The sequence below is a fragment of the Cervus canadensis genome, chromosome 14 (assembly GCF_019320065.1).
Source record: "Cervus canadensis isolate Bull #8, Minnesota chromosome 14, ASM1932006v1, whole genome shotgun sequence".
Classification (NCBI taxonomy): Eukaryota; Metazoa; Chordata; class Mammalia; order Artiodactyla; family Cervidae; genus Cervus; species Cervus canadensis.
In genome coordinates, this window is record NC_057399.1 from 25,620,693 (window position 1) to 25,644,276 (window position 23,584).

General features: G+C 37.9%; 2 protein-coding genes across 14 annotated transcripts in view; one reads left to right on the forward strand and one right to left on the reverse strand.

Annotated features, from left to right (window-relative positions):
• Positions 1-23,584, forward strand: part of TRPM3 (transient receptor potential cation channel subfamily M member 3) — a 936,946-nt gene that overhangs the window by 722,610 nt on the left and 190,752 nt on the right. For all 13 annotated transcript variants that reach the window (XR_006272993.1, XR_006272994.1, XM_043487226.1 and 10 more), the window contains one exon: positions 20,162-20,285. Coding sequence is in view for 11 of the 13 variants with exons in the window: in XM_043487226.1 (XP_043343161.1) it covers positions 20,162-20,285 (124 nt within the window). In the remaining 2 variants the exon portion in view is untranslated. The remainder of the gene's footprint in view (positions 1-20,161; positions 20,286-23,584) is intronic.
• LOC122453278 (histone-binding protein RBBP4-like) lies at positions 11,866-13,315 on the reverse strand. The gene is given in 1 exon segment (XM_043487238.1): positions 11,866-13,315. A coding segment is annotated over 1 exon segment (1,299 nt). The 5' UTR covers positions 13,227-13,315; the 3' UTR covers positions 11,866-11,927.

Sequence of the window (23,584 nt, forward strand, 5' to 3'; positions counted from 1 at the left end):
ATTAATTTAAATATAACAATTGGTTATTAAAGAATGTATGCAGCCTTTAGCTTTGGCACTGTTTTTTTTTTTGTTGTTGTTGTTGTTTTGTCTTAGTACTGGCATTATTTTGTTGTATCCCTACAAAGTAAATCCCAAAGTTGTATCCCTACAAGTTTGCACTCAGAATGCATGTTTCCTTTTGGGGAAACCTTAGCACATCAGATTTCCAGGTTTATATACAATGAAAATATGGACCTTGTGTTTGTTCTTTTTGTCGTTGTCTTGGGTTGGGTACCTCGAAAAAGTGTTGAAATCTCTGATAAGCTGCTTTTCCTGATTATGTTTTAATATAAGAGAAATATTACACATTTTGGAGCTGGGCATGGCTCTATATATTATTTCACCTAGGGGACAGATACACAGGGAAATGAAGTGCTTTCTCAAGGCCATACAGCCCATGATCCCAGGCCAGTTCAGTATATTATAAAATTCACTGAAATGTGTTTTGTGGTATGTGCTCTACTGTTTCCTCTTATAATACTTCAGTGATACTAGCTTTTAAATATATAAGTGTACTTAAGCTGCCTTCAGCTTTCTCTTTTTGTTATAATTTATTTTTTTATTTTTCTGTGTATTCAAAAAAGATAAAATCAATGCATTTCTGGTTACAAACTGAAATCCAAGCAGATCAGCTCTACATCATATGGATTATTTTCCTTCCCCCACCCAGGTCATTATACCCCAACTCTAAAATTAAAAGTCAGAAATACCATATACTCAATATAATGAGTGTAACTAGTGTGAAGATAGTAGAGTTAAGATATTTTTATATCTTTAGAATTATTAAAATTAAAACTTTAATAATTTTCAGAAACATTTAAAAATGATTATTAAGAACATGGAAGACTAAAAGGGAGCATTGTATTTGCTAATCTAAATATGAGTGAGTGAAAGTCGCTCAGTCATGTCTGACTCTTTGCAACCCCATGAACTATACAGTCCATGAAATTCTCCAGGCCAGAACACTGGAGTGGGTATCCTTTCCCTTCTCCAGGGGATCTTCCCAACTCAGTGATCAAACTCAGGTCTCCTATATTGTGGGTGGATTCTTTATCAGCTGAGCCACAAGGAAAGCCCTAAATCTAAATATATATATATATATATATATATATATATATGTTATGATAAAATATGCTCTGCTTAAGGAAAGCAGTTATAAATTTAACATGATAAAATGCATTCAGAATGTTTCTGTGTGCTCTCTGAATAGCTGCCAGAATTAATCATGTTTATTTAACTTGATAAGAAATTGTCCAACCACACATGTGCAGCCAATTTTAAAAGTCATTAGTGTGCCTATTATATGCTAAAAAAAAAAAAAAAATGGCCCAGCTGGACTTTATTCATCAAGAAGCATTTCTTCTTTGATTTCCAACAAAGTCCAACAGAGTTGAGACATATTTCACTACAGGTAAATATAAATGCATAGCTATGTTCATATAAATAGACCTATGCAAATAAAAGTGTGCGATTGTACATATAATATTGAATATAGGGAACATATATACTTGGTTTATGAAAACTGAATTGGGGTTTGAAATAATTTATTTTTATTTTTCAGTTACTTTGGAAATGTAAATATGATTTTTAAAATTTTAACTTCATTTACAAGTTGTTAAATAATACAGGCCCAAGGACTATAAATTTTTATATTCAGCTCTAAAGCTTTTCAATTTCATAATCCTAAAGATGTGAAAAAAAATTTACACATTTTGTATCTTTGACTTTAAATTCTCTGCTAATAACCACCTTTCAAGAACATGAATTTGAAAGGGAATGACTCTGGAAGCAAATTATGATTGGAAAAACTGATTAACTTTTGTAGATGAGATTATGTGAGGTAGAAAAAGGCAGACTATCTCTCCCAGTGCTGTGGGTTTGGATAAACTAGGAGACAATTACAAGTAAATTCTTATTTTTATCTTTTCTCCTCATCTCTGCTCTGAGGTATATACTACCAAAAAAAAAAAAAAAAAAAAACAAACGATCAGACTTTGTTTTATTTCCTTATTGATGTACTGGATTTTCTATTTCTCATCTGTCTTAGTTTAGAATGTGTCACAAGTCACTTTCCCTGACTAATTTCATTGCTTTAAAAATATTATCAAATTTTATTTCTACATCATGAATGACTCAGCACTGCAGACATAAATAGATGAATGCTATCCAAGTAGCACTAGATTCAGTTACCTCAGTTTTTAAATACTAGGATTCCCCTTTTTGCTGTGTTGACTGAGATGACCAGCTTTACTCACAGTCAGGAATACCTTTCCAACAGTAGGTGCCTGAAGTGCAAGTCAGAGATGACTTTGCTTGATAATTGTCAACTCAAGTCTCAGATTTCAGAGAAATATGATCTAGCCCCTCATTTATCAGTTAGTGAGCAAGAGCTCACTGATGAAAAATGTGAGCCTGAAAAAAACATCTGAATGAATGTGTGTCCTGAGATGATGCCCCTTATTCATCTAAATTGTATTATTGATGTTTGTGTTTACTTTGTCAAGTTTATGCCCAAAATTATCACCTGGATTTACCATTTTTAGATACCTGAGGCAAGAAGCAGAACAAGAAGCAGAAAACCTTAAAGTTTTAAGTAGTCATAACTTTTGGAAGGTTATCAATGGGGCAAACACAAATAGATTTCACATCCTTATGTGCCAGTGGAATTTGCATCAGGTATTGTGAAGAATAAATGAGCAATGGCTTGCTTTCAAATAAGGAGGTAAATAATGTATTCAAGATAAAAGTCTGATTTATCTATTTAAAGGAAAGCTTCCTTGGTGGCCCAGCAGTAAAGAATCTACCTGCCAAAACAGGAAAAATGAATTTGATCCCTGGGTCAGGAAGATGGAGAAGGAGATGGCCACCCACTCCAGTATTTTTGCCTGGGAAAAATACAGGAGTATTTTTCAGAGCATGTACAGAGAATCCTGGTGGGCTACAATCTGTGGGGTCACAAAGAGTCAGACCTGACTCAGTGACTAAACAACCACAACATAATAGTGGGGTCCCTACATTTTTTTTTTTTTTTTAATAAAGGGGTAAATGAAACACAAAGTAGAAATGAAGGGAAATTTTATTGCATGGCTTCAAATTATATAACTGTATCCTAACAGAGATGTGACATGGTTGCTTCTCTCCAAAGACTCTCAGAATGACCAAAGACAGAAGAAAGTCCATCAGGAAAGTATCATTTTAGATCGCCAGGTGTAGACTGTATTCCCTAAGGCATATCTTTCTGGGTGGTGGCTACTGATTCCTTCTGCTGCTCAAGAGATTTCTAGCTAAAGCTGAAGGATGCCACAGGCCTATCATTTGTCCCTGTAAGATCTGTCCAAAGAAAGTAATTGATCTTGATGGATTGTACTCCAGCATGATTTAGACATAATTGGAATGTCAAGTCAGAAAGAAGGAAACAAATAGCAAGCATGCCAACTTCGTGTCCATTTTATTTGTTGTTAATTTCATCTTGCCTTGTCTCTTTTCTATAATTTTCTATAAAAAGCATGTCAAAACTGGATTCTGTCTTGTGACCTCAGAAGGGAAGTAAGAAAAGTTGGAAACATCTTGTACAGACACAGAATACTGGTGGCTTTATTTATTTAAAAAAAAAAACAGTGCTACCTTTGTAAACTGCTTTCCTTTTTTTTTTTTTTTTGTCATCCATTTGATTGTTTTTCATTGTATTTTTTTTTTTTAATTTTATTATTAGTTGGAGGCTAATTACTTCACAACATTTCAGTGGGTTTTGTCATACATTGATATGAATCAGCCATAACATTTCACTGTAAGAGGATAGGCAAGATGTGGCACATTGGAGATTAATTGGAAATCGAGTACCAATAACTAGTATACATATATACATAGTATACATGATAAATGTATAAAGTGTTACCAGAGCACACAGCTCTTGAGTGTGGCAATGCTCTTGAGAATCTATTCAGTGGAAACATTTATGTTAATTATCCACAAAATGGCAATATAATAACTCTATTGCTTCTTTTCCCCTTTCCCATCAAATACTATATCTAAACTGAGAGTCAGTACGAATGATCAAGGAAAAGCTAACATATGACTCTCTTTTATGCAGCTCAACACAGAAAAAAGAACCAGTCTGAACAGGTTGAAGGAAAGCTGGTAAAGGGGACAAATTATATGAGATAGTATAGTATTCAGTGTGTGTATATATATATTTTACTAAAGTGAATTTATATATACCCAAATTCAATGTAATGGAATTGATATGTTAATTTAATACTATAAAATTGATTAAATATAATTAAGTATATATAAACATATAAATAATATATATGTGTGTATGTGTGTTTAAATTTTAAGTGAAAACCTAAAAGTAGGACTGATAACATCACTTTTCAAATCAATCAATCACCAGGTATTTTTCGAATGCTTGTTTTAGGCCTTTCCTTGAGATGTACAATTGAGCTAGTACAATAAAAAAATATTTTTCAGTTAGATATTACTGAGTTCAAAAAAGCAGAAAGAGGCATAGGTTGGAGTAAATGGAGAAAGTTTTATAAAGAGAGTATTACTTCAGTTTTTCCATTTGTGGAATATATAAAGATATAGTTATATGGATACTTGTGTCATTGTATCCAAGTTCCACAAGGCTAAAACAGCTTTGTTTGTTTAGGCAAGTGCAAAATAAGATAAATTTTTTTTTCTTAGAGTTTGCTCTTTGATCCCTCCATGTGTGTCTACATGGGGATAATGAAGCATTAACTTAAAAAAAAATCTAGATAATTTATTGAGGAAAGTGCCAGTGAAAAGTTTTATTGATCTAAATTGACCAGTACATTCTCTATATTGATTAAGTTTACTTTAGAATTGCTCAACTCCAAGTTGGGAAAATGTGCCTTGAAATAAAGAGCAAACATGAGAAAAACACAGAGCTGGGTAGTCCATCACCATAAAGAAATCTTTTTCAGGGAACCACTGCCCACAACTTTCAGATAGCGCATCAAGGCAACTGAAGACTTCAGAGGTATCAGTTGTGTTCCTCTGAGATTTGCTTAGCTGACTCGCAGCCATTTGTTACATAAAAACATTCCGAATAAGCATGTGGTCATCACATTTAGGCATGGCTGAGAATCACTTAGAAAGCAATAAAAAACTGAGTCCCCTAAGTATCCTGATTCAGTGTAGCTGGGCTGGAATGCAAGAAACTGTATTTGAAATCAAAACCCCAGGTGATTCCAATGAGAGGGCCCATGGACAACACTTTCAGAAACTTTTTTTAAAAACTTATTTTATTGAAGTACAGTTGATTTACAATTTAGTGTTAATTTCTGCTGTACACCAAAGTGATTCAGCTATACATGGGATTGACATGACATTTCTTTACCCACTTAATTTCTAAGAAATTTTTCTTTCTGAGGCTCAGTGCATAGTTTCTGTCTCATGAGAGCTTTAAAACCAACAAATACATTTAAAAATTATCTGAGTGAGGTATAGATAATAAACTGTCCTGGTATTTAATCCTTCTGCCTTAGAGGAAATGAATTCTAAATCAATCTGGCTGACATTAGAACCTGCAGCTGCTAAAAATACAGTGTATTAACATCTCACCCAGTAGTGTCATTAATAATAGATAATGTTTGGGATGTTCTTAATGGATTTTCCTCAGATTCCCTGTGTAATTCTTAGATGTTGATTATGAACCACGGGATTTATGGAAACTATTTTCAGCAGTAACTACCTTCTTATAAAAGCTTCTTCATCCAGAGAAACACTAAAGATGCATTGAAGTAGGACTGCAAGGTTAACACAAGTTTATACTTCTGTTGTCTAGAGAAGTCTCCATTCAGCTTCAATAAAGCCTTTCCTTTACTGTCCTGATTGTTGGACAGCCATCCTTGAGTTGATATACATGTTCATTGTGTTTTTGGATTTATTCGATGTAAATAAGGTGTCCATCCATGAGCAGTGACCCCTAAAGGTCTTAAGTAAAAAATTAAAAATCAGCTTCTCTAAAACCATGGAAACCATTGTTCAGTGTCTTGGAGAGCAGCTAATGTTTGGAGCTCTTTGACCCTATGATCTTCTTGGTTTTCCCCCTTTGATAGTATATTTGAGATTTTCTATCCTCTGGTGGAGGGATGATAAGCTTTTGTTTTGAGTGTCAACAATTATCAACTGATAGAGACGTCATAGAATGATGTGTTGAGAATGATTCTGAAACCACATCTGGACTCAGAAGAAAGATTACTGTGATAGATTAGCAATGATGCAAAGAAGGAAAACTATAGTCAAAATATCACAGATGTCTACTCTTATTCTAGAATAAAAACAAAATCTTGTAAGTAGCCTGCATATATTACTACCAGGCAGTCATCAAGCAGCACACTGAATTATGAAACCAAGGGAAAAATAAGAAACTTATCTGTCTAAAAGATGCTTAGTAAATAAGTCAATTTTTTATCAACATTGTGAAACACATCAGTGTTTAAATTACCCAATGATATGAGCCTTTTCACACAAGCATAATAAATAGGATATGAACGACAGGAAGCTCTTTATTGTAGGGCAACATTTGGAGCTGAACTGAGGGACAAAGTGCAATTGCCAATGGGTAATTTGCTAGAAAAAAGAATAACTTTTTTTAAAAGCTAGGAACTAATTCATCACAGAATACATACAAAAACAGATAAAATTGCATTTGTCCCAACATCTCATAGCGTAGGATGTGGGGTTAGAAGGAATATTTTGACAAATTACTTTAGAAGAGAATTGGTGTTTCCTGTTCCTTTTTCTCCAGGCTTCCCTGGAGGCTCAGATGGTAAAGAATCTGCCTGCAATGTGGGAGACCCGGGTTTGATCCCTGGATTGGGGAGATCCCCTGGAGAAGGGCATGGCAACCCACTCCAATATTCTTGCCTGGGGAATCCCCATGGACAGAGGTGCCTGGGGGGCTACAGTCCATAGAGCCGCAAAGAGTCAGACATGACTGAGCTACTCACACTTCTTTTCCTCCACATCCCTGACCCTGCCCCCAAGTGCATCCTTGAGGAATTTACGTTGCTATTTTTTTAAAGATCTACATACAAGAACCTGATTTAGACACTTTATTTCATAAACATTTTGAGTTAGCTATGGTGATTATCTCAGTTTTATAAATGAGGAAATTGAGGAGAGGTGAGGAAAGTTCAGCATCAAACAGCTTAAATGGTCTGTCCAGGCAGATGGGGCTGGAATGTCGGCTCTTAGGAGCTACATGTCTTGCCTCCTAGGAAAATGAGACCCAGGAACTGCAGGAGGTTTACTTGCCTCAGATCTGAGTTACTCCAGACAACAGAGGGGTCTGCACCCAGCTTCCATATTCTCCTTCTTGTTTTGCATGCTGGTTAACTTCTCCTTTGAATTAAACATTGGACCAGCATTTAAAGCAGGTCAGTTGAAGAGGTGCCAACATTTTTTGCCTGCCCAAGGAGCCTACACATCTTAAGCCAGCTTTAGCTTTGATTCTGTCTTTTATACAGGGCCTAAAACAATAAAAGTTTGACTGTTCCTCTTGCTTGGTTATGTGCAGTATTCACTGATGGGATTTCACTTGGAATGAAATCAGAGTATGTTTTTTCCTTACAATTTTGGCAATAGAGAAGCTACCTGACCATGAGGCAGTCCCTGTATCCTTTGGCAACAATTCAATCTTGACTCTTGGACAGATTCATAACCAAAGGCAAGGGGAAGAAGAGACAGTGTAGAGATGCAGCCAGCACTGTTCAGGATTTTCCACCTTAATGTCCTGTTAGGTCCATGCCTCAGGCTGAGGATTTGGCACCTCTGTCTGCCTCAAGAGCAGCGCTGTCCAATAGAACTTTCTGTGATGATGGAAATGTCCTATATCTCTGCTGTCCAATCAGATAGGCACTGAGCCATTGAATTATGGGTAGAGTGACTAAGAAATTGAATTTTAAATTTTATTTAATTGTAATAAATTTAAGTTTGAATTGCCACGTGTGGCTAGTAGCTAGCACAGCTCTGACATTTCTATAATTGGATTCTACCACACTGAGAACCCTTGAATGTCTGACAGATTTCCACTGTTATTAGAAATTGTTCCCTTCATTTTTAAATTACATCCTTACATCCAACCAACATCATGTACTCAGGCATCCAATATTTTTGGACACCTGCCATGTTCCAGGCACTATTCTAGATGTGGGCAAAAACATACTTGTGAACCAAATAAACAAACATTTTTGCTGTTGTGGAGCTTCCATTTTAAATTTGAGCAGGGTTAGATAGATAATAATTAATAAACATGTATAACATTTTTAAAGGTGATATACAAGGGGAAAAGGAGAGGGGTGAGGGAAATCAAGATAAGACAGGCAGAGGAAAAGCCTCAGTCTTCAGCATCTCCATGAACATAGAGAGAAGGAGTCCATAAGTACTCCTTTCTCTTAACATGCAATCCATGCATCCAAGGAGTTACAGTCTAGTTAGGATTTTCTGAAATTAATCTGTTTTTATGAAGTGCCAAATTTAGATGTATAGCACAAACTTTGTCTTATAAAATGTATTAATTGCTTCTCTTACCACCACCCTCAATCCCAACTCACCACCTTCTTCTCTCTCCTTTTGTATATGTATCTATGCCTTCTATTTAATATGTCTGGCTCAGGATTGTAGAGTGGGTTTAAAAAAGTAGAGAGAGAGACAGATAGACAGGTAGGTAGGTAGGTAGAAAGAAAGAAATGTAAGACACATCACTCTATGGGAAGTGGTAGGTGGAATTTGCCAGAGAGCAGACTATGCCATCAAGGTATATGCATTGCCCAGTAATAGGCAGCTTCTTGAAGATCTATCTAATTACCTGACATTGCTAGATGGAAACCCTCAGGAAAAGCACAGGTAAACAACTTTTCTAAGTTAGATGTGCAAGCAGGGTCAGAGGTACTATTTCTAATAGGTCTTAGCTGATAGAAGCCATTTGTATCTGAAGCTGATCCTCAGGAAAAACTTGGGCAAAGTAATTTCTGTCTGTTGGTCACTTTTCTGCATTCTATTCATATCTTCTCCAACTTCCTAGTCAGGTAGTTCTTCCTGAAAACCACCAATATCAGTCAGTTACAGCTAAGTGAATTTAGTATTAAATATCACTTATCCCAAGAGGTGCTCTCAGGGCTTCTAATTATTGAGTAAAATATTTGCCTTTTAATTAACTAAAAGGAACTTTGGGCATCTGCTAAGTTAAGAAAGTAACTCTGAGAGAGTGATGGTGGATCTTTGAAATCACATTTCAGTCTCCTTACACATAAGATATCTAAAATCCTGTCTCAGTAATACAACAGAAGAAATCTCTCCTTGTGTCTAGTCATTTAAACAAATCACTAACTTTACTGCACTGAGTTGAGACTGTATATTTAGATTAGTATAATTTATTATCAAAGATCATTCCTTCTGACTCTCTTGTCCTTTAAACCCAGCTCTGATGCTTTCAGTTTATAATCTTTAATGAGTCAGTTTAACTCTGCAGACTTCAGATTCTTTATCTGTAAAGTGGTTGTTGTGAAGTTGTATCATTCTTTTATCCTGAACTTTAAATTCCTCAGCAGGATTTTCAGATTAGCACTTTTCCTAGAATACACAGACTCCAGAAATATCAAAATATAAATTCAGGAGGAGATCTAAGTCAAGTAAGAGTTATGATCCTAAAACATATTTGACTTCAAGATGATGTAAAATTATCAAGAGTAGTGGCTTTAGGGTATTTTAGCATCATTTGTTTGCTTTTACTTGACAGTGATGAACATAATGAGAGCTTCCCTGATAGCTCAGTTGGTAAAGAATCTGCCTATGATGCAGGAGACCCCAGTTTGATTCCTAGGTTGGGAAGATCTGCTGGAGAAGGGATAGGCTACCCACTCCAGTATTCTTGGGCTTCCCTTGTGGTCCAGCTGGTAAAGAATCCACCTGCAATATGAGAGACCTGGGTTCAATCCTTGAGTTGGGAAGATCCCCTGGAGAAGGGAAAGGCTACCCACTCCAGTATTCTGGCCTAGAGAATTTAATATGAGCTAATGAATTCTCTTCATTGATACCCTTCTAAGTGGTCTTGAATTATAGCCTTTTCCATCCCATTCACAGACCTGCTCCATCCAACTTTTACATTAGAAATACTGCAATTTTTCTTTTCTCCACAGAATCTGTCTCTTCCAGCTAATTTGCATACCCAATGCTTTGCTTCAGCCCTGATCTGGGCATTGTTAGGATTCCTTACAGGTGTGAAAGCCCCTGGGGTATTTAATAATAACAAAAAACTACTTATTATTGAGCACCTATTATGTACCAGAAACAGTTCTAGGTGCTTTATATACCTGATCTTTTTTTCTAAGTTTGTGTGTGTGCATGTGTGCTAAGTGGCATCTGTCATGCCCCACTCTTTAAGACCCAATAGACTACTGTAGCCCTCCAGGCTTCTCTGTCCATGGGAGTTTCCAGGCAAGAATACTGGAGTGGATTGCCATGCCTTTCTCCGACCCAGGGATCAAACCTATGTCTCTTAGGTCTCCTGCATTGGCAGGTGGGCTCTTTACCACTAGTGCCACCTGGGAAGCCTTTTTTCTGAATGTATCAATCTATGAAAACATATTCTATCCCCTTTCAACAGATAAGGAGATGGAGGATTAAAGAGATGGAATAACCTGCCTCAGGTCCCTCAACTAGTAAATGAAAGAACTGGATTCCAGCCAGAAGCACCATATCATAGAGCCTTAATTATAATATTCTATCCTCTATAGAAGATTGCAAAGCTGACCTCACCCCTTCTATGTCTGACTTGAAATTAGTTGGAAAAAAAAATGTAGATGTATGTTGAGTTGATTTTTAAATTTTAATTTATTTTATTGAAGTATAGTTGATTTACAATGTTGTGTTAATTTCTACTTTCCAGCAAAGCAGTTCAATTAATATATATATATATAATTTTTCATATTCTTTTCCATTATGGTTATCACAGTGAGTTGATTTTTTTTTTTTATGTAGAAAAGCAATTTATTGCATTATACGCACTTACACAGTTCGTCAAGGAGAGTAACAGGCCTGCTGGTGAAACAGGTCACCCAAAATAGAGATGGTATCAAACTAGTGGTCGAGGACTAACTCCTTTTAAAAAAAGCAATGCTTATCCAGGATTAATTTAATGTTAAGAACAAATACAAGCTATTGATTCACTCTTCTCAACTTAACTGGACAGTCTACCTGTGGCATAACTGCCAGGTAAAAGCATACATCTTTACAACATGGTGGTTGCAAGTTTTTTTAAAAAACCATTTCACAGAAAGGAAAGAAATAATATGAAAACAGCTCAAGAAATACACTAACAAGCAAAAATATATGGGGAAGGAGGAACACATTGTTTTGACTTAACTGAGGAAACTGAGAGGAGACTGGTCTATGTAAGGAAATGTGCATCCTGGAAAAGTTCAGCGTGTAGGAATTTGTGTGGCTTGAATCTCCCCTATTTCCTGAATAAAAACAACGTCTTGTAGTATTTATACTTCATGGCTCAGACACCTACCTCACTTGGCTCTATTTCTTACTCACTCTAGCCTTTAGTTAAATGAGTTTGAAAAACTTAGGGATATAGCATAAGAAGAAAAATAACCACACACAATATTCCCCTTTTTGTGGCTACTTTTAGACCTCTGTTACTAGAAAATTCCTAAAGAAAATTTAAATATAAGTCTGTGGCTCTGCTGAATCAAGAAGCCCCCAGTTAATATTTAGAAAACACCTTCTATTTGGACTAATGACATTGTTGATAGAACTTATTATAGAGGGATAACCAAACAAAGTCTCTGTCTCAAAACCAGTGTTAAATCAATCTCAGAGTTGAAAGGAAGAAAAGCGGAGTCTAGAGATCAGAAGTGCAGACATGATCTAAATCCTTGTCCTTCTGGATTCACACTTCCTTCAGGGTCTTCATCATTATAAATATTCTCTGCCATTTGCCACACTTGCATGATATTATCTTCTGATAGACAACAAATCACCCAAGGTTCTTTGGGATTCCAGAAGAAATCAGCTATCTTGGCAGTGTGACCACCGTGAATAAACAATGACTCTGGCGGCCCATCCTCTAGGGATTGTTCCTCTCCAATTTTACTTAAATCGCAGACATTCAGTCTATGATCAATATCATTGGAAGCCAAAATAGTCTCATTGTGAGGCAACCACTGAACCTGGAATATTTCATCCTTATGTGATTCAAAGGAATGCAACTTAAGTTTCAGATTTCTCAGATCCCACAGGGCCACAGTTTTGTCAGCTGATCTGTGGAGCTGATCTGTGGCAAGAATGAACTCACTATAAGGACTGAAAGAAAGGCAGTTCACTTCAGCAATGTGAGCATCAACTGAGTGGCTTGGTTTGGACATATTGTTTGAAGGAGTACCCCTGATCATGAGTTTCTGATCATCAGCAACTGACCCAAAGAGGGACTCATGGAGCAGATGCCAGGAGATACCCTCTACTACTGCTGTGTGCTCTGTAAAGATGGTCCTCACGTCCACAACTTTCCCTTCCTTTGGAACAGCACTTATGTCTCACAGGAAGATGGTGTGGTCATCTGAAGCACTCAGTAAGTGCCCACTGAGATTTGGGTTCCAAGAAAGCCCATAGCCTTCCTTCTGATGTCCACAGAAGTGCAAGTCTGGGTTGTACTCTCCAGAAGGGTCTGGTTTAGAAGGATATTTTGTATAGTCAAAAACAAGAACATCACTGGATAGAGTCTTTGTTGCAATGATGCAAGGGTTCTGGGTCATATAGCATGCCCTGTTTACCTCTCCTTCATGGTTGATCTTGATTTCTATTTCAGTTTTTCCACTAACCAAGCCAAAACCTCCAAATTCTCCATTATCACTGTTGTAGTGTGAAGCATCAAACTGTGCATCATCATTAGGGAGCTGCACGCTGGCTATCACAAGGTGGTTCTGTTCATCTGACATGTGTGTCCCCAGGACAAGTCGATGAATACTGAATTCTTTCCCTTCTGGTCTGGTTACATCTGCAAGCCACTGTGCAGTTAGGCTAGGCCACTCTAGAGCATGGGTCATCACCAAATGGTAAAGAAAAGGGGTGTTCTTTTTCCATATTTTGTATTCTTCGTTGATCACACATTCTTCTACTATGTCATCAAAGGCTGCTTCCCTGTCGGCCATGGAGGGTAGGCAAGTTGGCGGGGATCCCGGGACTGAGCGTTTGTAGGAGAGGTGGGGAGCCTGTGGACACTTGCTCTGCACACGCAGCCTCTATTGTTTCCCCAGTGAGTTGATTTTTATGTCATATAATTACTTACAGATGGAATTTAAAAACACCAAGAGTCTATGTGAAGGAAATTATCTTGATATCACCAAAAGCCTTAAAGTCTTCAAACAGTTATTGAGCACTCTTGTGGGCAAGACATTGCTCTAAGCATTATAAGGGAAACACAGTGAATAAGCACTCCTGACAAGAGCAACAAAGCTACTCGAAGGGGGAAAACAGCCTTCAGAATTAGAACCAAATATAGGCTTTAGAGTTTGGTGGCCAGTTTTTTCCTAAATACCATGTGAGATTAAAGAAAACTCACAGAGGCCTAGAATATTTCTCAAAGAAGAATCTGATTAAAAAAAAAAAAAAAGAATGAGGAAAATCAGATTGTTGGGGGAAGAAAACCCTATGCCACTTCTTCCATTCTCCCAAACAGATTTGAAGTTTATACCAACACAAAGAGCCCAGGGGAGTGGGGAGGACCACCTGGTCAACTGCCACAAAACAGGCAGCTACTCATTCCCTCATCAGTCAATCCACAAACATTCTTCTGGAACCAGTATTGAACTGTGTACTCTGCTAGAGCTTAGAAACAGGCACTGTTAAGATGCATTCATTCCTTCAAGGAGTGCATAATCCACATACATGTAAATAAATAGTTTCCACACAGTCCAATAACTATAGTAATTAATAAGTATCCAGTGCTATGAGAACATCAGTAGAGTGGTAATCAGAGATTTTCACACAGGAGGGGGACTGGGAGCTGAATTACAAATGATGAATTTGAGTGATGGGATCAGATGTAGAGAGTATTTCAAGCAGGAAGTTGAAGGACGTAGAAGCATGCAAGAGTCTGGTGTGTTCGAATGATAACAGGGTTTCATAGAATATGTGTGAGAGAGTGGCAGGGGATGAGCCTAGCCTGGAGAGAAACCATGATAAGTCTTAAATGCCATGTGTAGGTTGAGATGTTATATTACTAATGATGGGAAACTATTTCAGGGTTTTAAGAAGGATGTCACAGAATCATATTCGCCTCGTAAGAGAACCATTAGATCAACACTAAGGAATGTAGTAGAGGAGGATAGAGAAGAAACCAATTAGTGATTTGTCTGTACCGTTTGTGTAAAATCAGTCACCTCTGCTGTGCTCTGCCTGAATTCTTGAATTATCATCACAATAAATAAATGCTGTTTTACATTCCTAAATTTGGAGTGTGTTACCTGTTAATAAATGACCAGAATATGTGAGTTACTTGTAGCTAGGACTAAATAGTATTCATTTCTCTACCCCTAGCCTTAGTGCCTTTCACATAGTAAGCACCAATATTGTTTTTTGAGTGAGTTGAATGGATGTTTAGATGTCTGCCTGGGGTGTTTGCAAGCTTTCATTATAATTAAGCCTCCAAATCTAAGTATCTCCACCGCAAATGTAAGAAAGAATGGTGATCTCTGACCTCCCCAAAGGTATGCGGAGCCCTGTTGACCCCAGGAGAGAGCTATGTATAACACACAGAGCCCCCAGCCCCTGGCTGTGCTTCTTGACAAGAGGAACTGATCAGTGACTCTCTCAAGGAGCACCGTAGAATTGTGCTTGTTTGTCTTTTTTTTTTTTTTTTTGGCCATGCTATGTGGCATTCAGGATCTTAGTTCCTCACCTAGGGATTGAACCTGGGCCCCCTGCAGTGGAAGCATGGAATCCTAACCACTGGACCTCCAAGGAAGTCCCTGTAGGACTGTGCTTTAATAATAGCAAATGCTTACATAAGACTTGCTGTGTATCAGGCACTTTTATAAGCATTTTGCAAAGATTAATCCATTTAATATTCATAAGTCTATGAGATAAGTACTATTATAATCCCTATTTTACAAATACAAAAAATATGACATGGAAATGCTAAGTAATTTACACAAGATCACGCAGCTAGCAAGTGACAGTTGAACTCCAGGCAACCTGCCCCTGGTGACAGTGATGCTTTTATTCATGATGCTGTCCTGTCCTTTGAGAAGAATCATGCTGTTACCTGTGACCCCATCCATTTGGGAATGATAATTTTTGGTAAAGAAGTAAAAAAGGGAAGAGAAGAAAGAAAAATACTCGTCTCGTGACCTTAGACAAGATGTAAACTTTTTGTGCTCTTAATGTTGAATTTAGTGATTCACTTTCACTTTAAGCAAATGATAAAATTTCTTTTTTTTTTAGAACATTAGAGATTCCATGAGAAATTATATTTTGTAAGTATCAAATTGTGATATTATTAACAATCATTCTTTATAGAAGTAAAATTTTCTCATATTGTATCTGAATAAGTTAATAGAGTGTCTGTGGGGGCATAAGGTCTTCTCTCCCTGAAAGCCATTAGCCTAAGCCTAGTTATCGAGTCCCATTGAATTCTAAATGCATTTCCCAATTTTTAAATCTAGGAACAAAACTCTGATATTGCAGGTAATTAAATTCATTCTGAGAAAAATATGTCCATGTAGGTTAAATTGCCAGCATTTGAACAGAATACTAATAACAAACTGTGGGAAGTTTTGTTGGTTACTTCGAGCTTTGAATAAACACTGACCTATTTCAAATAACCCTGTGACTCATCTGAAAAGCTGCAGATCACAAATACAGCATTTAAATGGAGACACAAATGCCAGAGTGTAGAGATTTTCCTCACTTCAATGACTACACTTCCTAAATCAGAAAACCTTCTAATTTGAGGTTTACCAAAAATAGCACTGGCACATATGGAGCCACAAATCAACAGTTTCCATAAATAGTCAAGATTTTGTCAAAGACCCAGTTCTAGAACTAAAATTTTATATAATAATTGACCATGTTTTGGAGTAAAAAAAAATTTCAATCACCATTCGAGTGCCATAAAAAGAAATCTAAAATGGGCTATTTCTATTTTTGCTCATGATTAAATATAGTAGTCAAGATTTTTAAATTATTCCAATGTTGTGCAGGAAAAAAGATTGCAAAGAGCTAAGAAAGTAATAATTTCAATAAAGTAGGCCTCCCAATATCATAAGGAGGTAGTCACAAAATAAGAAGGGTGCGGTGGAGAGACAGAGTAAGAGTGTGTGCCAAATGGAAGACATCTATGTCAGCATAAAAAATATTTGTGGACAATTAGAAGCAAATGTCATCTTCAAGGTATACTAAATGCACTTTGCCATGGTCCACATTTACCAGTTTCCCCTTGTCTTCTCCAAGCTTGTCTGATTGCCTTCAGATATTCTCTATGTCAAACCAAAGAAAAGCAATTTCCTACAACAAATACACTCAAATTTCTACCTCCAGTGCAGATGATTAGGAAAGTGAAAGACATTTATAGATATCAGTGGGGAAAAGCAATACCATGGAAGGAAGGCTGGATTCAATAGACCCAACTAAAGCACAGCAATCATCAATCTTTGTGACTTTGTGCGTGTCATCTAACCTTTTAGGACCGCAGTCTTCTCTGGAAACTGGAATTGATACCTTCCTTTCTCACATACTGCTATGAAGATTAAATGAGATTATCCCACCATGGCTGATTCATGTCAATGTATGACAAAAACCACTACAATATTGTAAAGTAATTAGCCTCCAACTAATAAAAATAAATGGAAAAAGAATAAAATTTAAAAAATAAATGAGATTATCTCAGTGAAACTCATTGTGAGTCATAAACCATGCACTATGAACACGTCAAGCTGTTATACAGTATCTTTTTAAATACAGTGTTATTAAACTCTCGGCAAAGAATGTGTGATCTAAAACCTGTTGTTTCTCTGCCCAAAGGGGGGATTTGCAAGTGTTTGTGAGCTGTTATAGGCAAAGAAGCATCAGAAATGAAATTTTCCCTTGATGGAGTCAGAGGATAGAAAAAGAAGTTAACCAAGAACAGCAGTTATTTAATGTTTACTAAGTATAACTTATTGCTTTGAAAAGATCATATCACCTTTGTTTCACCTAAATCCACCTCTGCTCCAACAGTGACAATTATCCTACGCTTTGGAAAACACCAACCTGGTGAATTCTTGTACTTCTAGAAGTAGAATTCCATGGGTTCTGTTGCTAAATGGTTTAATCAAAGCCACAATTTTAGTCAGTTGTGAAATTGGACTATAGTATAAGATGCTTAGTGTCTTTAGCTCTCCTAACCACTGAAGTCCACAGTCAGCTAAGTTGCACATCATTTCTCAGTTTTTACAAAGTGACAAACTACATACCAGTGACAGACAGATCCCTCAAAAGTTAATGAGCTCAGGGAACTGGGATTTCATTACAAACGGTTAGCAATAGAAAACAAATTTTGAGTTGTCAGAATTAAACACCTGCAGATGAATGATTGGATCTATCAAGTGGCTAATCAAAAGAGTCTCTTCTGTTGCTAATCATGTATAACATTTATGTACACTTGATATTGCGAAAATCTCTAGACTCACCCACACAGGTTACCTGTCAAATAGACATATGCCCGGGCATATCTCATGTCTTCACTCTTCCAGAAAATCAGTTGGCAACACAGATGTAACCATGTTATTCTTCAACTTCAATTCGTCAATGGTTTCTCATTGCTGTGGAAATAAAATCCAAAATCTCTAACACAGTCTTGAAAATTCCTCTTGGTCTTGCCCTTGCTCACCCCTGCTGCAGCCTGATCTTGTTCCATGCTTTCTTATGTTCTCTGTGCTCTAGCCATACTGGCCTTCTTTTATTTTTCCAAACTAGGCCTATTCATGCTGTCTGGTCTAGCAAATATTCTCTTACCCAGCCCTACATCCCCCCAACCATGCAAACACCTCTTCATTCTTCAAGTGTCAGATAAAACAGTACTTCCTCAGAGGAATCTGCCCTGAATCCCTTAGGTGGATTGTATTCAACTGTCACAAGCTTCTGCAGAAGGCAATGGCACCCCACTCCAGCACTCTTGCCTGGAAAATCCCATGGACAGAGGAGCCTGGTTGGCTGCAGTCCATGGGGTCATGAAGAGCCAGCCACGACTGAGCAACTTCACTTTCACTTTTCACTTTCATGCATTGGAGAAGGACATGGCAACCCACTCCAGTGTTCTGGCCTGGAGAATCCCAGGGAAGCCTGGTGGGCTGCCGTCTATGGGGTCGCACAGAGTCGGACACGGCTGAAGTGACTTAGCAGCAGCAGTAGCAGTCACAGGCTTCTCCACTTCTTTACCACTGTCAGTCATAGTTGAATTCCTAGCTTATGTCTTTCTACTCCACTAGTGTGTAAGCTCATTGAAGGTTGTGAATGTGTACATCTCATTAATCTCTGTAGCCTTAGCATTCATCACAGTGTCTGGCACTAAACAGATACCACTAAGCAATTGTCAAGTGAATATGAACGAATGAATGAATGAATGGCTTTAAACTGGTCTACACCTAAGGCTATGGAGTCCTATGGAATAATTTGGTACTCTTGTGAGGATTTGGTATCATTTTTCAACTCTATCTAGGTCATTCTCGTTTTCTAAATGTGTATGTTCATGATATAAATCTTCCTGTGGGGCAAAAGGGGTAACACAATCCTCCATTGAGCTGAGTGACATTCCAGGGTCCTTGGTATAAATCTGTCATTGGGAATGCACTCACCTCAAAGTAGGGCCACCATAGTATCCAGTCTAGTGAGTCTAAGTGAATCTTCAATCCTGGGGCACAGCAGGTCAGTGAAATCATGATTTCCTGCATAAGTAGCCACCGTGATGAAGAGAGGTGTACACCAAGAGGCATGCAAGTACACTTGTATTGCACTCGGTGTCAGGTGAGGCAGCATGGTGGAGTAGAAGGGGCACTAGACAAGGAATCGGAAGAACTGGGTTCTGGTTCTGGTTTTGCCACTTGTTTTTTTAATGGTCTTAAGTATCTGGCTCTTTCTGGCTACAATATTCTTCCCTTTTGAATTGGACAAATCACTTGCCTATCAAGTTTTTTGTAGGTACCAAGTGAGATAATAAGCATAGTATACTATTTTATCTAGGAGTTGTTGGTACTTCATGTGTGAAGGTGGTTTGTCAATTGTAAAAGATAGCCAAATTGTAATTTTGTCCCTAGTCCTTAGGAGCAGTTTTATCTTCCAGATTTGGAATAGTATCTATCAATATAAAGGGAATTTTCATTCCAGCTATTTGATGGCTAGTGGAGGTATCCCGTTCTCACCAGTCTATTGATAAAGGAGTTAAAATTAGTTGTGATTGTTCCATATTCAAGAGATAATTGAGCTTTGACTGATATGATGCAACTTCCTTGCTTTAATTCACTCTTCTATAATACAAAAACTATCTTTTAATAAAGTAGTCAATATGATACCTCTTTATGGTTCAGGCTTTTGTTGGCAAACAGCACAGTAAAAGGACCTGAATTGTGAACCAGATCAGCTACTATCTCCATGGAATGATTTTAGAGGAAACTTTAGTTCTATTTCTCCTCATTCATTGATACTCAAATTCCACAGCTGGACATGAAGTTGAAATTTAAATCTCCTTCAAATAAGTAATATAGTAACTTTACCAAGATGCAAAGGATTAGTTGAAGATATTTTCTGAGAACAGCACTTGAGCAAGAGGGCATTAGATATATGCCATATAAAAGTAAAAAAGAGAGAACCATAAAAATAACTAAATCCATCTTCTTACTTTACTCATTTAAGTACTGAACTTTTAAAATGGATTTATTTTTAAATGTACTTTCTAAAAAAAATTATCACAAAATGACTGCTGTGAAAAAAAATATGGGAAGAAAAAGCTCCTATCTAAAATAAACGTTCTCTTGTATTCTATACTTGTCAAAAATATGTACTAGATAGGATCTGAGTTAACTCATTTTCAACATTTTTTTTTTCACTACAGACTTATAAATGAATCTTTGAGGGACCAGCTATTGGTAACCATCCAGAAGACTTTCACATACACTCGAACCCAAGCTCAGCACCTCTTCATCATCCTCATGGAGTGCATGAAGAAGAAAGAACTGGTAGGTAACATTGTGTCTGTGGGCGGCAGAGACCTCCCCATATCCTCGCTCTCTGTTTAACCATTTTCTTGAATCACACATCAACTGTTTCTCCTTTCCAGCCAAGCTCACAACCATCCTCAGGCTCCACTGGCTCCTATAGCTTCCTCCCCTCAATAGCTGAGACATTGTGTTTTCTGCCTGGATTTAATGAAGTGTGGGCAGCAGGGTTCTAGCATCATTTGCTACTGAAGCTCGCCCAAATGTTCTGATTGCCTCAATGCAATGAGGTGAAGAGAGAACATAGGTTTCCTCCCAGAGAATGCTTCCGCTGATCCTCTTAGGTTTAGGGTTTCACTTGACTTGTGAGTAGTATCTTAGTATCATTGATCTTAGTGGCTCAGGGTACAGGCTAATCTGTTGATCTGTACAGGTAGAAAATGAAGAAATGTACTCAAGGAAGTTTGGAAATTTCTATAATTTCCAAAGTGCCCTTCATAGCTACTGAAGAAGCATTTCTCACATCTGAGGAAAATGTCTTAGAAATGTGCCATCACAGAGACCTTCAGTTAGGGTGAGCAGAAATAGCAGGTGCTAACACTGAAGGAGCCCTTGCTATGTGCCAGGCAGAGTGCCAGATCTTTCCACATATTAACTCATGTGATCTTAGCAACTGTCCTGATGTGAGAGGTACAGTTGTTACCCTCATCTTCTAGATGAGGAAACTCCAAGTCACCTGATGAGTAAATGAGGAACTAGACTGAAAACCAGTGGTATTTCATCTCTGTGGTAAGTATTTTTATTCAGAAATTGTCTCTTTGAAGCAAAAGTAGTGCATCATCCACTCTAGGTCTATTCGTGGTGGGCCTCAGGGAGAAGAGATTATTCTCAAAGGCCATGGGAGCCTACGTGCTGATGAGGAGGTAGAGGAGCAGTTCCCCCTGAGCTGTGGCCTCACGCAGGCTGGGACAATCTCAAGTCTGCTGAGCACCCTAGAATGATTTTCCCTGCGGACTTGAGGGTGCACTGCTCCTCCAGAGGGGCACCGGGGCTAGACCCTAGAAGGAACAGCAGTGAGGCAGGGCATGTGGAGAGGAACTGGAGTGAGCTGCCTGCCTCCAGTTCCCCACTAGACTACAGGCTCCCCAGACCTGGGCTGGAACTGTCTTGTTCACAGTAGCTGGTACACACTGGTGTTCACTGAGGCTGCCAGGAAGGAGGGAAGGAGGTGATTTCTGAGTTTAAAGAACTAAATACTTAGAAAACAATACCTGCCTCAAATAAATAAGAGCAAACTCCAGAAAACATCACAAAGCCCTTGTGAAAAGCCTTTCAGCAGCTTCTAGGTTTAGCATGAAAGGAGTGAGGTGAGGAGAATGGGACAGTACCTCTAATTCTTGAGTACCTGACCTAAGTAGTCTGGCTGCCCCATATAGAGAAGCCCGCGTGGAGATCAGGTTCAGAATCATGACTGCCAGCGTCCCAGGAGAGCCTCTATCAATCCTGAAAGTGCCACTGCCATCCTCCCTTCCTCCTGTCTTGGAGGCAGTTAGCTCACAAACTATTAGCCCGTGTGTTTCCTCCGCTTCTAAGAGGGGCATGAAACTCTGAGCTTCTGCATGCCGCAGAAGAGATTTTCCCCTGACTATTAACGAGTTTACAATGCCAAGGTCAGTGACTGTGAAAGCTTACCAGAACTCTACATTTCAGCAGTCCTCCAAGTTTCCTAGACAGGCGTTCAGGCTCAAAATTCTAGGAACTAGTTGGAAGTCATAAAACCAAGTGAGGCTGAATGTACTTTTCTGGGTATTTTATAGGACTGTTCCCTGGGATTCTTTCTGTTTGGTAATTGCCTTGTTGCTTAATCATGGTCTCTGCTGAAATGTCAACTGTATTTTATTGCAACATAGTCATTGTAAGAAATATGAGGTATCCCTAGCTCTAGACTAAGGACATGGGATCTCAACAAGCCGTAAGTTGTCCTGATCTCCATCCACATCTGGGCAGAAATTAGGATTTTTAAAATCATAAATGTAATTAATTTCCATTTTTGAAGGACTGTGTGTATGGATACTGGATGCTTTAGAAAGGAGGTGGGAGGAGCTCGGCATTATTTTTCTCCTTTTGAAAGAAGTGGGGAAGGGAACAGAGGCCGAAGAGATGTAGGGATGTGCGCAGAACGAGGAAGAGCCATGCCAGGGCTCTCCTGCAGAACCCAAGTATCTTCTCACCACACAACAGCAAGCATCTTTCTAGTTGCTTTTTTTCTTATTTAGATGGTCTAGAGTTTTTATGGGACTTGCCTTGTGTTTTTATTCCCTGATTAGATATTTAATCCATCTGGTATTCGGTACAGAGTTTCCTTGCAACTTTTTAAAAATTGAAGTATAGTTGATTTCTAGTATTTCAGGTGTACAACAAAATGATTCAGTTATATATATGTATAATATATATATATCATATATATATATAAAGAATTTTCAGATTCTTTTCCATTATAATTTACTACAAGATATTGAATATAGTTCCTTGTGCTATACAGTAGGTCCTTGTTGTTTATTTTATATATAGTGGTGTGTGTCTGTTAATCCCTGTTATCCCTCCTCCCCTTTCCTCTTTGGTAACCATAAGTTTGTTTTCTATGTTTGTGAGTCCATTTCTGTTTTGTAAATGTGTTCCTTTATATCATATTTTAGATTCCACATGTAAGTGATAGCACACAGTATTTGTCTTTCTCTCTCTGACTGACTTTGCTGAGTATAATCATCTCTAGGTCCGTTCACATTGCTGCAAATGGCATTATTTCATTCTTTCTATGACTGAGTAATATTCTGCTGTATATATGTACCACATCTTTATCCATTCATCCATCAATGGACACTTAGGTTGTTTCCATGTCATGAATATTGTAAATAATGCTGCTGTGAACACTAGGGTGCATGTTTCTTTTTGAATTAGTATTTTTGTCTTTTCTGGGTATATGCCCAAGAGTGGGATTGCTGAATCATATAGTAGCTCTATGTTTAGTCTTTTAAGGAACCTCCTTACTGTTCTCCATAGTGGCTACACCAGTTTACATTCCCACCAACTAGTATAGGAAGGTTCCTCTTCAAATTTCTTTTGATTCCCTTTATGAATGAAGTGGGATGTCATATCCAGAAGTCAGTCTAAATTCATTTCCAAGTTCAACTTTAGGATTTGGTTCTAGAGCTGTTCTTACATCTTTCTCATCCCAGCATCCTATTAACAGTGTCCTAAAAACCTGCACTATAGATGCATATTTAGCTTGTGATATCGGGCCTCTGGGCTATGTGGCCTCA